General features: G+C 35.9%; 1 protein-coding gene across 1 annotated transcript in view; it reads right to left on the bottom strand.

The window, feature by feature from the left end:
• Positions 1-955: 955 nt before the first annotated feature.
• The window catches only part of MNAT1 (MNAT1 component of CDK activating kinase), a 213,518-nt gene continuing 197,047 nt past the window's right edge, over positions 956-17,426 (bottom strand). Inside the window, exon 8 of the mRNA XM_046010218.1 lies at positions 956-3,007. Within this exon, the coding sequence (XP_045866174.1) occupies positions 2,887-3,007 (121 nt within the window). The 3' untranslated portion in view covers positions 956-2,886. The remainder of the gene's footprint in view (positions 3,008-17,426) is intronic.

The following is a 17,426-nucleotide window of genomic DNA, read 5'->3' as shown; positions in this document are numbered from 1 at the left end:
GATACCTGGTAAGTGAACTCTTGATGTCCACTAAAAAAATGACAGCTGGAGAGCTCACCGGATACAATTTTTTAAGTTTTCTTAGCTTTTTGACAAGTTTCCTGCCACTTTAATTGGATTTTGAAATAATTACCACCAGTTAACAGTCTAAGGATAATTTCTAAGAGAAACTTAGGTCAAATATTTATTGAATGAAATTAAGGAACACTAATAGTGCATCCCAACTATGATGTACATGTATTCAATACCATTAATATCTGTTTAGTAGTTAATGGACAAATGAGGTTCTACATAATGAATTTCTCAGAACTTCTCTCAAGGATATAAATAAGGTTATTAAATTGTTGTCATTTATATGCCATAAAATAACTAGACACTTGATCTGTAAAACTTCCTGGAAATCTTAGGAAGTTTGATTACTCAGACTTGGTTCTACAGAGCTGTTGTTTATAAGCTTGCCAGTTTGATACTCATTTTTGAAGCATGGACTCTCACCACTTCGGTTCAAATCCACTCCACTACTTTTAAAAAAGTTCTATTAACCTTCCGGAAGTTAGTTAACCTCCCTATTCCTCAGCTTCTGCATCTGTTAAAATGGGGGAAAAAATACTAGCATTGTAAAGATTAAGTAAGAATACACAATACATGAAGCACGGTGCTTGGTGCATACGTAATGCTCAGCAGTTGTTAGCTATTGCTTCTGGGCTAGCGTTGTACGATGTTAAAAGACTTAATTGATGTATATGACAGACTTGTGCAGCCTTTTGTCTCTGAGAGAGGAAAAATCACTGGGGGATAGGGAGTAACCTCATCAATTTAGAGTATTTCTGTTATTTAGTGTACTTCCATAAAGTTACCTTCCACCATTCTCTTTCATCTAATAGGTCAATTAACAACTTATTTGGCCTATTGAACAAAGTACAGCAATAGTAAGAGCAAAATATTTACAAATGTATAAAGGTTTTGGAATTCAATTTATTTGCCAAATCAGATGCAGGCAATTTCCACAATAATGAGGTAGGCTCAAAAAATGTTTTAAGAGCCTTTAAAGTGTTCTATTAATTAGTTCATTCACTTAAATACATTATACAAGGTACTGAGAACAAATAATAATATTTCTTTTGTAAAGACTGGATACTGTACAACAAAGTCTTAACTTTAAGTTAACGTTCTCACTTCTTTGAACAGATGTATAGACTGTACTTAAAATCCTAATCCTCAGTTGGGGAATGTTAATAGATATGAAAAAATAGGATGCAGCCTGTAAAGTACAGCTAGAACTAGACTTAAAAATAAAAAACAAACAGTTTTAATTCTGGCTTTTTACTAACGTGTATATGATCTGAGCCTACTCAATTATTTGATGCCTTGGTTTTCTTAGTTATCAAAGACTGTTCAAGGGTCAGCTGTACTTCTAACTAACACAGGGGTTAGGGACAATAACCCCCCCACCCCAACACACACACACACGAGAAAATCCACAAATAACTTCTGACTCCCACACTCCCAAAATGTAAGTGCTAATAGCCTACTGTTCACCAGAAGCCTTAACACAAACCTAATAGTCAAGTATACATGTTTTATATGTTATACACTATATACTTACAATAAGCTAGAAAAAAGAAAATGTTAAAATAATAAGGAAGAGAAAACACATTTTTGTTACCATACAAAAAAATCCAAGTACAAGTGAATCCATACAGTTTAAACAGTTGTTCAAGGGTCAACCATATTGTAAAGATAAAGATGTACCCCTGAAATTAATACCTGCTTAGGCAAATAAGCTGCAGTTGTTAAATATGGATATTCCATCCTAATGTAACCACAAATTTTATTTCACATAATTTTCCTCCCATAAAATTAACATCTGTTATAAGGGACATTTGATAGGAAATCCCTTAATTTCCTTGAGAAACTATGTCCCATGCCCAGTGGTCTATGTAACAGCCTCATGTAAGGTTGAGATGCTACAAATATCCATCCTCTCTACAGCCAACTCTAAGCAAAATCCTGGGTTTACTAAAAGCCCTTGAAGTTTTAACAGAAACTGAATCAGAGTCTGCAATTTACTCAGAGAAATTTGTTTAAAATGTATCCATTCCAGTCTCCAAGGTTTCATCATAAAATGAGCTCACATTTGAAGTGAAAGGTGCCATTTAAGATTAAATTTTATTAACTTACTTCTTTGAATTTGTCATTAAAAGCAGGTTAATACTCTCGTCTGGTTTATCCTAAGTGTGGCTCACAGCTGGGAACTATAATACCTTGATCAAGGTTTGTCTCACCTTCTACTGCTCAAAACAGGCACTGAGTCCTTATTATCAAGAGAGTGGCTTTATCATAGGTCAAGTTTTACTTGCCACAACCTGCTGGCAGAAGGAAATATATCCACTTGTCTGGACTAGTATTAAGAACATAGGGAGGAAAAAAAGAACATTTTATGAGAGAAAATAATAGACTTGGATATTAACACTAAATGTCGTATTCAAAATGGCATTTTAAAATGTGTTCAAGTAAAACACTGTAATAAGAGAAAAACCACAGAACTTAATATAAAGTCTAGCTTTATTTTTAAAAAGATTTTACAAGCCTGTCAACCTCAAGCATACACAGGTGGATTATTCACATCTTCCATCAGATAAAGTTTACAGCTTCAATCCCTCTCAGAAAAATATAAGTAAAAAATAAATCCTTTTCACATATATTTATCCACCATATTGCTCAACTCAGTTCTGAAATTTTCTCTTATAAATACTTTAACACAGCTGCTAGTGGGAGTACTGCTGCTGGGCAGCTGCACATGGCTATATTTTACACGTCTGCTTTTCTTTTGCTAGCTCCCTGGTTCGGCTTGTAGGTCCAAATCTTATAAAGGAGAAATAAAGGTTAACTGGGCTGCCAGAAAAGCCCACTGAATGCATCCTGTAGCGCTCTGTGACAAGCAAGAGAAGAAGTATAGCCTCCAGCAAGGTCCTGTGGAGAGGCAGCTCTGACATGGTTTAAATACCTAAAACAAAACAAAAAGTGTAACAGCGACACAGAAAGCATATATAAATTGGTAACATTTTTAAAAACAAAAATAAAACTGATTCACGTTTTAAAGCAGAATTCTGAGACTGAAATGTTCAGACTTCTTAAATGCATTATTACCTTTTAAAAATAAACACACTGACTATATATAGAGAGTGCCTAAACTAGTTTGTTAAACAAAATTATAAAGCAAATTACATTAAGATCTAAAAACAGCTCTTAAGGAGGTTTCAAAAATAATACTTGCTATTAAAATGTTCACTGTTCCCAATTTTCAGAACTTAGTTTTATTGGCAGTTGTTTGGGTACCTAACTGCTATTGTCCTCCTGGCTTACTCTTTTTCTTTCTTTTTTTTTTTTTTTAAGATTTTATTTATTTATTTGACAGACAGAGATCACAAGAGGCAGGCAGAGAGGCAGGCAGAGAGAGAGAAAGGAGGAAGCAGGCTCCTCCTTTCTCCAGAAAGCCCAATGCAGGGCTTGATCCCAGGACCCTGGCATCATGACCTGGGCCGAAGGCAGAAGCTTTAAGCCACCCAGGCGCCCCACCTCCTGGCATACTCTTAATAAATAAATACCCAGTATCATAATACTATTGTATTAATATTTTTACGTAAATATTGAATACTTTACATAAATATATTCTGAAATAAATACTTTAATGGAGGAAGAGGGAGAAGAGAATATACTAGTTACTTCAAATATACTTCAGCATTACAAAAATGTATTGTCTCCTTCCACACAGGAAGTGAAACCTTAGAAAATTACATGCCCAAGAAATATCTGACAGCCTGAGTTCAACAGAATGTCCCAATTAGTAAATACAAAAGTCTTCTGAACTGATCTCAAGACAGTGTACCATTTTTCTTCAATCACATATATATTATTTAGCAATTAAAACTTTCTACATTGATAAAGGAAAAGAGGCCTAAAATATGGGACAATCTTAGCCAAAGAAGGTCAACTTGTTAGCATGACTAACAGCACTGTTGGAAAACAAATATTTCCAGCTCTGCTTTAATGCCTAGTTTAAGAAACCACATTGTTTCTTCAGGCCTCAGGAAGTAAAGGAGCTTCATCCGCCTTAGAATTACGGTTATGGCAAATGAATAAATCAGGTACCAGAACACTTTAATAACTTGGAAACTTTTCTACTCATTCATTCAAACTTCCTGTGTGTCAAAGTCTTGATGCATGAGCAACTTCTTATTTCTAACATAATAACAAGTCTGTTTTTCATTTGTATCCATGTTTAGTAAAGGTTGTGTGATTAAAAAATATATGGCAATGTAAGAGGCCAAATAGAAAAAGTGGTCAAAGTAAGACACAGGATAAGCTCCCAGAATTGGCTATAATTTATTCACACTACCACAAATCAAGGTGTTAACTCAATTCTTTGCTTCTCTGCCAAGGGTGAAAGGGAAAAGTGAAGGAGAAAGGAAATTAGTATTTACTGAGCAATGATTTACAAACTTTTTTTTTTTTTTTTTTTAAAGTAGGCTCCATGCCCAGTGTGGAGCCCAGTGCAGGGCTCAAACTCACGACCCTAAGATCAAGACCTGAGCTGAGGGCAGGTCGGATGCTTAACTGACGAAGCTACCCTGGCTTCCCCACAAACTTTTGACAGTATACGTACAGCAGTAAAAATATTTGAGCGTGCCACTCCAAAATTCGTGTACTTATTTATAAACCATATACCTATTGTATTATCAGTTATATAGTATATAATTATATATAATATAAAGAAGTATATTATAAAATATATTATAAATATTTAAAGGAGGAGATAAAAATATTTCAACAAAAGTTCTAGTATTTTCTCTCTACATCCCATCTTATAAACCTTGGTGGGATGCATCCAATTTCACTGTCAAACTCTTGATAGAACTTTAGGTCCCACTGGACTTAAACAGCGATTCACCAAATCTACCACATGGCCAAAGAAAGTATCTGCTTATTACATCCCAGGACACAATAACATGTACACTGTTAGGATTATGATGCATGAGAAATGATGTAAGTTAAATAAGTCATCTCAGAAGTCTAAAAATCAACCTGGAACAGGATAAAATAAATTTTTCTTCACTGAGAACTCAGTAACTATCGCACAAATAAGTAGTATTTAGTAATATTTTTACAGGTTATCTTAGAAATGAAACATTCCATTCCTAGTATGAGTTTCCAGGTAAACTTTATCCATACACCAGATACCACCATTTTACCGTTTTTCCTTTCCTCAGACCCTCAAAAGCACAGTCTTAGCTCCAATGGCTGTTCATTCATGGTAAAAATCGGGTACCACAGTAGAATGTCTGTCAACCTTAAGAAGCCAACTATCATAAACAGAATTGTTTTTCATAGCTGTAATACAAACCACTGTGCAACTGGTTGTTTTGATTCATCACATTTTGGTACAACTTGCTTCTGGGAAAGTTGAGTCATACCATCTTTGGCTTGGCAATTCAAGCATAAACTTGCAGTGTACATACAGCTTTTTATATGTTATCCTGAGAAAACTGAAACAGCTGCACTGCTGGCAGGAAAACACAGGACCACCAGTAAAATATCCAAAACAGTTGCATCTTTTAATTTATGACTGTGCACTGTTTCCATAAAGAGTATATAAAACAGTTCAACTTTTTATAGGTAAAATGTAATAAACAGTCATACTCATTGATGCCATAAATGTGTAAAAAAAAGTTTATTTAAAATGATTAATTAGTGTTTGAAAATAGTAATTCTTAAACAGTCATAATCCAGAGCAATGAGCAAATATTTTAAAATTTTAGTTATTTATGCTAAGTTGTAGATTCTTACTGCCAAAATCAAGTAAATTAAAATTTCTTTGGGTAGCACTGAAGAAAATGCATTTCTCTTCTGGCAATCATTTACATTAAGCATGCCTGTGAGTATATTCTTTAAAGACATTCTTATTTACATTACTGTTTTTGATCTCTAGGGCTGCACAAAACGGTTACTGTTAAATATTTCAATCTATTTTCACTATGGCAACCTACATTAATTCCAATTTAAAAAAATAAAACATAGTTCATTCTTGTTACTCGACTGTAGGCTTTTATTTTCTAGGTATTTTAATGTTCTTAAACCCTTTAATTATTGTGGTACACTGAAGTATTTTAAAGGATCTGCCACATTGAAACCACACAATGAGAATTTAGCGTTTTTGCCTACTTTCTCCCATTAATCCACATCTGTGTTGTTTTAATTCTTTCATGACCATTACAAGTACATCACTGAATAGGATTCCTGGGGTTTCTGGCAAAGGTCAGTATCATTTCATGTACACCTTTATAGAACAGAATGAGGAAGAAGTCTTAGCCAAATTTACTTCCAAAAGTCAAGCTCAGTTGGACTTTGGAGCCTGGAGGTAATTGCTCTGACTACTTAGCCAATCCCAGGACAGTATTTCTGTTTTCATGGGTTTATTTTAAATACCTGTAAATCTTATAAGCAGAAACGAGGAAAGAAAAAAAAAAAGTTTGCTTATTTTGGTATCTATACCTTATTTTTACTGAAAGCAGACTAAACTCAAAGCTTTACAAATCATACCTTTGATTATTTTCTTAATAAGACTAAAAAAGAGTATGTTTTCAAAAGCATGTCTAAGATAATTCCTCTACAAAGGGCATCTTGTGCCCTAATTTATACTCTGTCTAAAGTTGCCTTCCTTCGCCATTACCCATCAAAATCCCTTTCAAACAGACTTGAGGAGGGGGAAGAAAAGGAGGCAATGGATCCTGAGAGAGGAGTAAGAAAGGATTAAGCATTCAAAAACCACACTTGAAAGTTTGTTCCTGAACTTTGATTTTCTGCACTGTCATTTCTTCTGTTACATTTAGCAGCTTTGCTCTCAAAGAAGGTGGTATAATTTACACTTAGCTTCAGGAAGACTTCATTTTCTCAGTTCTTTAACATAAGAGAGTTCCTCTGAGATTACTCTTTTACTATTTCCCTTCCTTTAAAAGCCCTATATCAACCATCTGGCTAAAGTCTTGGACTCAGCTCATTTTAGTGCTATTCAACAATGCTTTGAGTTCTCAGCTAGGGGCAGAGGGCAGGGGCTGTCACTCAAGACCTAGAGGCAGCACTCTTCCCCTCCAGTCATAACTTCCTCATGAAAACCCGTGAAACACTATGGCTCTAGAGAATCAAAGAATCTTGGAATTCAAATTGAAATGAAAATGTGAAGTTCATATTAGTTTCCTTCACCTCAAATTACCAGGACCAATGGATGGTTTAAAAAAAAAAGAGTCCAAAAGTTTTTAACTTCATAGTATTGCTCTAGAGAGAACTCTACAGAGATTAAGACATTCTTTTTATAAGTGGGCCCATTTTTAAGCCTGAATTTAAAGCCACCATGCATTAAACAGACCAATTCCAAGTAGTTCTGCCTCACAGCTTACAAAATTCAAATCTAAGTGCCATTAAGAGACATGAACCAGCTGATCTCAGATGTCAAGACCAAGAGCTACTGCATTCAGCTATGGCTGTAAAAGATTTACATTAACAACGTTAAGTGTATCTCAATATATTTAAAAGCAAACAACAGTATGCTCAATTATCACTAAAAAGCAGAAATATTCTGAAAACAGAGGTTAGTGTTCAGGTGTCCTAACCTAATCATGATGACAGAATAACAGACAAACTGTCTAGAGAGGGAAACAGATAATCATATACCCCAATATAAATGTTCAGGAAAGCACTTCAAGTCAGAACTACTGTCCATAATTCTATGGGCAGTTTGGTTATAAAATACCAACCAAGGCTTCATGAACTCAAACCAAAATATCACAGACCACAGTCATGGGATTACTCTTCATTATCTAACCTGCAAATGAGAACACAACTTGAATAAATTAATTATTAAAGCTATTTCAGATCTATACTACTAATATACTTGGGAATCTAGTAACCAATTTATTCCAGACATTTAGACCATCTGAACACCAAAGCTCAGATTTGGAAATTAAAAGCCACATGCAGTGCCCAAGTGTACAGCTCAATAGAGACTGCTCAGATAAGTCTTTCTGAATTATAACTGAAGTGTGCAATTTATTGCTACTAAATAACACACTAGGCATTTTGAGGACAGGGTAGCTGTTACCAAAGTTACATAGTGAAAGGAAAAATGACTGAATGCATAAAAGATATAGCTACTTAAGTGTAACATAGTCTATGAACAATATTGTGGGTAGTTCTGGATATCTCAAATGACAGACCCCTAAGGATACACTCCATCTGTATAATACAGATAAATACAAGAGTATCTCAGGAATCAGGTGTGATCAGATAAATCTGAATAGAGCCATGAAAATAGATAATGCATGGTAGCAGTAAGTCTTAAATATATTCTTCAAAGTTAGATGTTTATCAGGAGAGTTGCGCAGCGGAAGCATGCTGGGCCCATAACAAAGTTAGATGTTTATCTCAGTTACAATATGTTTGACTACTTTCAGTATTGTTTTTATATACTTAAATGAGATTAAACAGAAAAATGGTATAAATAATGCTTTTACTTATTGATTCTTAAAACATTATACTCATGAATTTAATCAAGATAACCAGAGGAGAGAAGGCAAAATTTCATGAAAAATCTAAAAATAAACAAATCATATCAGAGTCATAAAAACATAAAAACAACAAATCATACATAGATTTTGTATATCCCAGGGAGGGACAAGAGCTATCACTTCTGTAGTAGAAATATAATAAGGATCATAAAAATAAATATCCTAGTTTTTAAGTTCCTAAAAATTCTAGTGACTCATTCTGGCTTGTCTAATGTAATTTTTTTCTATTATAAATTCCATGTCAGTAACAGCTGCATGCCAGAAGTTTCATCATATCTCTATAAAGACAGGATGGTAATTTTTCCCCAAGGGTGGGAAAGGCAAATAATAGAAATTTGTATGTACGCAGTTCATACCTTCTTTAAAAAAAAAAAATTACTGAGTGTCTCCTATGTGCCAGGTATTGAAGCAACTCTGAGAATAAAACAGAAAGCAAACTCCATGTTCTAATGGACCTTGTAATTCAGCAGAGGAAAAGAGATGTTAAATAATGAATATTATGAATGAGAAAGTCAGGGCTCTATCAGTGTAGATTAAAAGGAAGCCAACATGAACAAGTTCAGAAAAGGTGTCCCTAAGGAAATGACAGTCCCAAAGGATGGCTTAGACCCAAAAGATGAGGAAGAGTTACTTAGCAACCCAGTGGACGGAAGAATGTAGCACAAAGAGCCAGAGCACATATTGGAAATATGGAGGAAAGGTGGCTCAGGATGAGGCTAGAGATGTTGGCAGAAAGTATTCAAAAGAAATGTTAAGAATTATGAATTTTATTGAAAGGGCAATGGGAAGCCACTGGAAAGTTACTGTTAGGAACCTGCTAACGTAAGCTACTTTGGCTACACAGTGGAAGGGAGAAAAGCAGGAGTCGATTACTGAAAGATCCTTTAGAGTTTCTCTATTCTAGGCTTAAGATCATGGTACCTGGATTAGGGTGGCAGCAGAGGAAATAAAGAAAAATACTGCTTCAAGAGACATTTAAAAACCAACTGAGTAGGGGCACCTGGGTAGCTCAGTTAGTTAAGCGGCTGCATGGGCCACGATCCTGGGGTCTTGGGATGGAGCCCTGCAGATGGGCTCTCTGCTCAGCGGGGAGCCTGCTTCTCCCTCTCCCTCTCCCTGTCACTCCCCCTGCTTGTGCTCTTGCACTCTCTCTCTCTCTCTTCCTCTGTCAAATAAATAAATAAATAAATAATCTTAAAAAAAAAAAAATCCAGGGGGTTGGGGGGGGGTGGGAGGTTGAGGAACCAGGTGGTGGGTAATAGGGAGGGCACGTACTGCATGGAGCACTGGGTGTGATGCCAAAACAATGAACACTGTTATGCTGTAAATAAACAAATAAAAATAAATATAAACAAACAAACAAAAAAAATCCAGGGCACCTGGGTGGCTCAGTGGGTTAAAGCCTCTGCCTTCAGCTCAGGTCATGATCCCAGGGTCCTGGGACCAAGCCCCACATCGGGCTTTCTGCTCAGTGGGGAGCCTGCTTTTCCCTCTCTCTCTCTCTGCCTGCCTCTCTGCCTACTGTGATCTCTGTCTGTCAAATAAATGGATAAAATCTTTAAAAAAAAAAAAAATCCAAACAACTAGATATGGGGGCAAGAGAAGGGGAGAAGAAAGTAAAGGCAAAAGCAACTCCCAGCTATCTAGTCAAATAGAATAGGGAAAATGCCTTCACAGAGACAGAAAACTGCAGGAGAAACAAACTGGGGTGGAGGAGAAGAGAACGGAAAGATCATGAGTTTAATTTTGGACTTAAGTCTGAAGTGATTATAGAAGAGAGATACAGAGTGGCAGCTGGGTATATGGGCCAAGTGCTAAGAAGAAAATTATGGGATGAAGTTATTAACTGTTTGGGGGTTATTAGTAGTTAGATGGTATTTGAAACCATCATATAGATGCTAGTATTTAGGGAGAGAGGACAGAATGAGAAGAGAGAGAAGGGCCTAAGGCAAAGGCCTAGAGAACAAAACATACAGTGATACAACAAAAGAAACCATGGTGGTTAATATTATGTGTAAACATAAAATTATGTTGAGTGAGCCAAAGAATGCCCAGATTATCTGGTAAATCATTTCTGTGTGAGTCAGTAAGGGTGTTTCTGGAAGAAATTAGCATTGGTGAACTGAGGAAAGCAGATGGCCCTCCCCAGTGTGAGTGGGTATTATCCAGTCTGTTGAGGACCAGAGAATAACAAAAAGGTGGAGAAAGGTTGAATTCAGTTTGCCTGACTAAGGTGGAACATCGATCTTCTCCTGCCCTTTGGTGCTCCAGACTGGCATCTAGACTTGGATTGGCATCTACACCATTCACTCTCAGGCCTTTGCACTATACCACTGGGTTTCCTGGGTCTCTAGCCTACAGACAGCAGATCATGGGCCTTCTCACCCTCCGTAATCACATGAGCCAATACCTAATAATAAATCAATCTATCTATCTACCACCCATCACCCATCTATCTCTCATACTGGTTCTGTTTCTCTAGACAACTGACTAATACAGAAGATAAGATATTTTGAAGTGAAGGGTATGTGTTCAGGTGTGGTAAATGCAAATACTGCCATTCCCTACCAATACCTCATGCGCTCTCTTCCTACAGACTTGCAAAGGAGGTAGAAGGAAGGTGTAAATGGCTTGGAAAGGAGTAAGAACCTGCTCCTTGTACCTGACTCCTTCTTGTAATTTTGAAGAGATAATAATAGCAGACACAGAGATGGGAAACCTATTAGATTTCTCCATCCAGGAAGGCTCCAGAGGCTCTCTTCATGGCATTTCAGGCAGTAGTGTTTCTTATAGCAAAAGAACAAAAGAAACAATCCAAATGTCCATGGAGAGAAGAACAGGCAAATAAATACTGTACAGCAGTGAAAACAAAGGACATACAGCTTCATGCATGTATCAACACTGTTGACTCTCACATACAATGCTGAGTAAAAACAACAACAAATAATAAGTTACAGAAAATATGTACAGCATGGTCCATTTACATAAAATTTGGAAATGCAAACTACACATGGAATATATAGATATGAACAAAGAGTTAAAAAAAAAAAAGGCAAGCAAATGATAATCAGCCCATTCAGGATGACTGAATCCCTGATGTGAGGTGAGGTGGGACCACAATAAAGAGAAGAAAAATGCACACAGAGAGGGCTTCTACAGCATTGCTTATGCTCCACCTCTTAAGTTAATGAGTGGAATTCAAAATACAGGACTTGAAGGAGTAGAAGAGGGAGAAACAATGAAGGAGTAGAGGAGGGAGAAACAATGGAACAATTCAGCAATTGTTTTGTTATTACTCTTTGTAAAACACGTATCATATATTTTTTTCTATGTATGAAATGTCAAAAAAAAAAAAAGTAGTGCAAAAGAGCATAGTCACAGCTTTAACTGCCATTAATCTAGTAAATAATCTGCATGCAAACACCAAACCATTCTTAGTTGGCCTTGGTTTCATAAAATGTTACTATTTTTATTTCATTTGTAATAATTCATGTTAACTACAATTATCCATCTTAAAATATGTTTAATACTGCAATATGTTGTGGGCTGCCTGGGTGGCTCAGTCAGTTAAGCATCAGACTTTTATTTCAGCTCAGGTCATGATCTGAGGGTCATGAGATCAAGCCCCATGAAAGGTATGGAGCCTGCTTAAGAGTTTCTCTCTCTCTCCCTGCCACAACCCCCATGGGCACAAGCTCTCTTAAAACAAAACAAAACAAAAAAATTTCAATTTTTTTACATTAATTAGTTACATTAGTTAATTTATTAGTTAACTAATTAATTAGCTAATTAATTAGTTACATTCATATTGTTCTCTGTAGTGGTTTATAAGCAAGGTCAATACATTAATTTAAGATGGGAGAAGTTAGTAAAATCAGATTTATTTGCAGGGAAACCTTTGAAGAATATACATCTAAATAGCAAGCCTAAGTATTGATCAGTAGTTAAAAAGCTATCTACTAAAGCCGCAAAAATAAAGTGGCAGATGAAATCAGTTAGGTGGTCAAGGAGACCTCATGCAAAGCCCTGATACTCTGAAGTTTCCCCCATGATAATGCTGCAGATTTCTATTTCTTTACCAAAAGGAAACATACAGTGCTTTCTATGACTACTATTAAGGTAACAGCCTAGATGTATAAACCAAATCCAATTCCTCTCTCTGTCCAATGGTAGTTAAACACCCTCCTAAGTTTGCAGAATGATTCTCCCTATTGGTGTAGTTTTTTTTGCTGAGTGCAAACTCTCTAAATTAAATATAAACAACCTCAGACTTCTCCCCTCTACCATTCCCTTTTCTTCCCTGTACCCCACATAAGTACATAAGGACATGATGGTTTAGTAGAAAGGACAAAGATTTTAGAAACAGATACATTTGGGTTTGAATGTCTCCTTGTACAATTACTAACATTATGATTTGCAAAGTGCTTTAGTTTTTTCATCCTCATTTCCTCATCTGCAAAAGGGAGACAATAATACCTCATAGTAATTTAGAAGAAATGCAGATTAACATTATAAGAAAATGTATGTAATACATCTGGTGAAGAACAGATATTCAATAAAGTATATATGCGTGACCACCCTACATATTTTCTTTGATACTAATAATACAAAGTATATACACTCACAAGGAATAAAATTTCAAAGTGTGTTACCTTCAGCTAATTAATATATACCTCTCCTTTCCCAACTCTGTGAACTTACTGTCTATTCCCACATCTATTTCAACAATAATAGTGTTGCCTTCTTCCTTCCCCATTTTGCTGTAGCCTAAGTATAAAGAATCAAGTGGAGGTTTTGTTTACATTTTTTAAATTAGACAAAAGGTAAGGAGTAGTCCTGTTTGTTAATCTTTTATCGCAGAGTAATAGAATAATAATCCAAGGATGCTAATACTTTTATATTAAAAGGCAATGGGAAAAATTTACATACATACATATACATTTATATATACATAGACATATGTACAGATCTGTGTTTCACAAATACTAGTTCAGCTTAGTAAGTTTTATTTCAAAAGTTAAATTGCTACATTATTTCTTCTCTCACATCCTATATTTTGACTCTCATCATTAAGTGACCATTGTTCATCCTCCTCAACATCTTTCTCTACCTCTCTAAATCGGGAGATAGCTTCCAGCTGTAAAATGCTCTTAGCCTGTCATTTCTATAACAATGCCTATAATTTGGGTCACACTCTTACCACTTTCACACAGGATTCCTCAAATTTCTCTTTTGCCACTTGCTTCCTAATTACTAGTTGTCTTCTTGGCATTTCTCATCTTCTATTCTTGACTATCTCTGAAATGTATAGCTTCATTTATTACCTCTGTTCTACTAAACCTGCAAATCTTATCTTTTGGTCTTCTGCCCTTTTTTGTTACAGTCCAGCATTTTTATCTGCTTGGGTGGCCTTTCACACTTGGGTGTCCCACTGGCACCACAAATTTAGTATTTTCATAACTGAACTCATCTTCTTTTACAAACCTAGCCCTCTGTCTGTGTTTCTTAATTTCTCTTAATAGTTTCAACATACTCCTAGGGTCATCTTGGAATCCTCTTCCCCTACACACAAATGAGGAATCTATATCACAGTATCTCTCTACAAACATCTATTTATGTCTCACGTCATCGTCAAAATTGCTACTGTTACCTAATTTTAGCTCTTTTTTTACCTCTTCCGTGTCCTATAGTTAATACTCTCTTAACCAGTCTCCCTATTTCCAGGATGTTCTCTCCATTCCAATCTATTCCTGGTTATCATACTAATCTTCCTAGGGTAAAGCTATGCATCACTCTCATACAAATAAACATTCATTGGCACTCCGCTGTATGGAGAATAAAGTCCAAGTTCCTTAGCCTACCATTCAAGGCCTACTGTACATGATTCCAACCCCCACATTTCCAAATGTATCTCCCATTAATCGTCTCCATGTACCCTGTATGTAAGCCAAAACCAACCATGAGGTTTTCAGTTATTCTCTATGAGAGCATCATAACTACTTGTTTCATACCTTTGCTAGAGCTATTTCATTATCTTGGAATGCCCTCACCATTGCCTGTCTTCCAAAGCCATGGTTCAAATGTCAACGCCTCAATTCTGAACAAAGACATGAAAAGCTTAACTATGTCACAAAGAAATGTTATATATGGAATAACAAAACAAAAACAATAAAATAAACTAAGCTTAAAAGCAAGAAAAGAAACTCTCAGGTGCTAGAAATTATACAGGAACTCAAAATCAGAGCATAAGCAGAGCTTGGAAGTTCAGGAAGGTACTGGGTACCAATGATTCAATACCCACACAGTGACAGGAGACAGACCTCAATCCTGTCAGATGTAGGAAGCTAGGACTGGGGTTGGCTCCCTGCATATAACTTGGATCTACAAAATGTCATCACATCTGTAAAATAACTTGTGGGAATATTCTGCTCACTGGCCTGGGATAGTCACAACAAAGTCTAGGGGCATGGATGGAAAAGAATTAAACATTAAAAAAAAAAAAAAATCAATACCCAAGTCTGTTCCATTCCCAAGAAATTAAGAATAACAGTATGTCAAGATCCAGTGAAGCTAACAGGAGTTTGGCCAAAGCAAATAATCTCAATCCAAGGTTCACGGGACTACAATACCTACTAAAAAGAGATGCAGTTAAAAAAAAAAAAATGAAATAAGCCTCATTTATAAGAGTTAGAAGATACAATCAATGGCAGGACTATCACACCCAGATAAGAGAAACTGAAAGAAACATATTTCATGTTAGAAAAGATGAATAAAGAAATAGATATTGTAAGACAAGAAATCAACAAAATGAAAGGAACAAGCATTTTCTTGGCAATTCTTAGAATAAAAGTCTCAATGGACAGATTAAACAGTTGGTTATTGATAAATGGAGAAAAAAATTAGTGAGTAAAGACTATGTAAGGAAAACATGAAGAATTTAGAGCTAAAAAAACCAAAAAGAAAAGAACCAAAGGATATTTTAACAAGAAGAAAATTAAACCCCAATGGGAAGAGCAGGATATAAGGAACAAAGACGATGAGACAAAACCACCACCACTACCACTACTACTGCCACAAACTGCTAACAATAACAAGGAAAGTAGAAGGGGAAGTCTAAGGTTAAGCATTCTAAGTCCTTTATTTTGTTCAAGGAAAGGAGAGATTTAACCTTAAGCATTCTAAGTCCTTTGTTTTGTTCAAGGAAAGGAGAAATTTAACTTTTAGAACTTCTGAAAATAAAATTTGTTAATTCTGGGTGACAGAACTATATATTTAATATATATTACATATTTAACAATAATATTACTCTCTATACTTCTCTATGTTTGAAATATTTAAGAGTTTTCTTAGATTCTACCTCCTCTGGATTGCCCAGATGGAATTACTTCTTTGCTCCTCCTAATTTGCACAGCACTTTATCTCTAAGTAAGTACTGTGGCTATTTATAGTTACAAGTTCCCTGTAGGTAAATTTCTCTTTTTTTTTTCCCCTAAAGATTTTATTTATTTATTTGACAGAGAGAGAGAGCACAAGTAGGCAGAGTGACAGGCAAAACGTGAGGGAGAAGCTCAGTGGGGAGCAGGGAGCCCAATGCGGGACTCAATCCCAGGATCCTGGATCATGACCTGAGCTGAAGGCAGAGGCTTAACCATCTGGGCCACCCAGGTGCCCCTGTCAGGTAAGTTTCTTGATAACAAAATAAATATCTACTCACTAAAGAGTCATCACTTTTTTTTTTTTTAAGATTTTATTTTATTTATTTATTTATTTATTTGTCAGAGAGAGAGAGAGAGAGAGCGATCACACAAGCAGGCAGAGTGGCAGGCAGAGGCAGAGAGAGAAGCAGGTTCCCTGCCAAGCAAGGAGCCTGATGCGGGACTCGATCCCAGTACCCTGGGATCATGACCTGAGCAGAAGGCAGCGGCTTAACTGACTGAGCCACCCAGGTGTCCTGAGTCATCACTTTTTAAAAACTCATCCAAACCTGTAAGCAAAGAGTATATAGTTTTTTTAATTAAATAAAAATTCTGGTTTTTCTAGTTAAGATACAGACCTAAAGAATGGCCATGATAACAAAAGGCAATTAAAAATACAGAGGAGGGCGCCTGGGTGGCTCAGTGTGTTAAGCCTCTGCCTTCGGGTCAGGTCATGATCTCAGGGTCCTGGGATCGAGTCCCACATCAGGCTCTCTGCTCAGCAGGGAGCCTGCTTCTGCCTTTCTCCCTACTTGCACGCTCTCTCTGTCAAATAAATAAATAAAATCTTTTTAAAAAAAAATACAGAGGATATGAAAAGAGTTATCACCACAAATTATGAAGCTGCAGAGGAAAGACAGCATAGGATTGAATGGAAGACAGACTGCACATCAGTCCCTGAGGAAGATAAGGTTTCCTGGAAATCAGAAGATGCCTATAATAACAGAGATGGGATATAATGTGTAGTGTAAAATGACTTTATTTAAAACATAAATGAGCATTTTCTGAAACAGGTATATTTGAAAATTGTTTGAGATTAACATCCTCTATCTCATAACCTAAACTTTCAGTGTGTTAACCAATTTTTTACTTAAAGATACATAATAAAATGGAATATAGCTATGAATGCAAAGAAAAACAAGAAATTCAAACAGAACTAAACACACCCAAAGCAAGATCTTTTGTAAGATATTTATTTTTCCATTCAAAGCACCTTCTCAAAAGCTCTATTTCATACACTGGAATCTGAATCATGTCAATCACTTAGATAAATCTCTAAAGCAAACAATAACAAGCAAAGACAAAGTCAAGTGGATAAAATAACTGATGT

Source organism: Meles meles, chromosome 6 (assembly GCF_922984935.1).
Source record: "Meles meles chromosome 6, mMelMel3.1 paternal haplotype, whole genome shotgun sequence".
Lineage (NCBI taxonomy): Eukaryota > Metazoa > Chordata > Mammalia > Carnivora > Mustelidae > Meles > Meles meles.
Note: the sequence above shows the minus strand (reverse complement) of the source record. Positions and strands in the feature narration are given on the sequence as shown.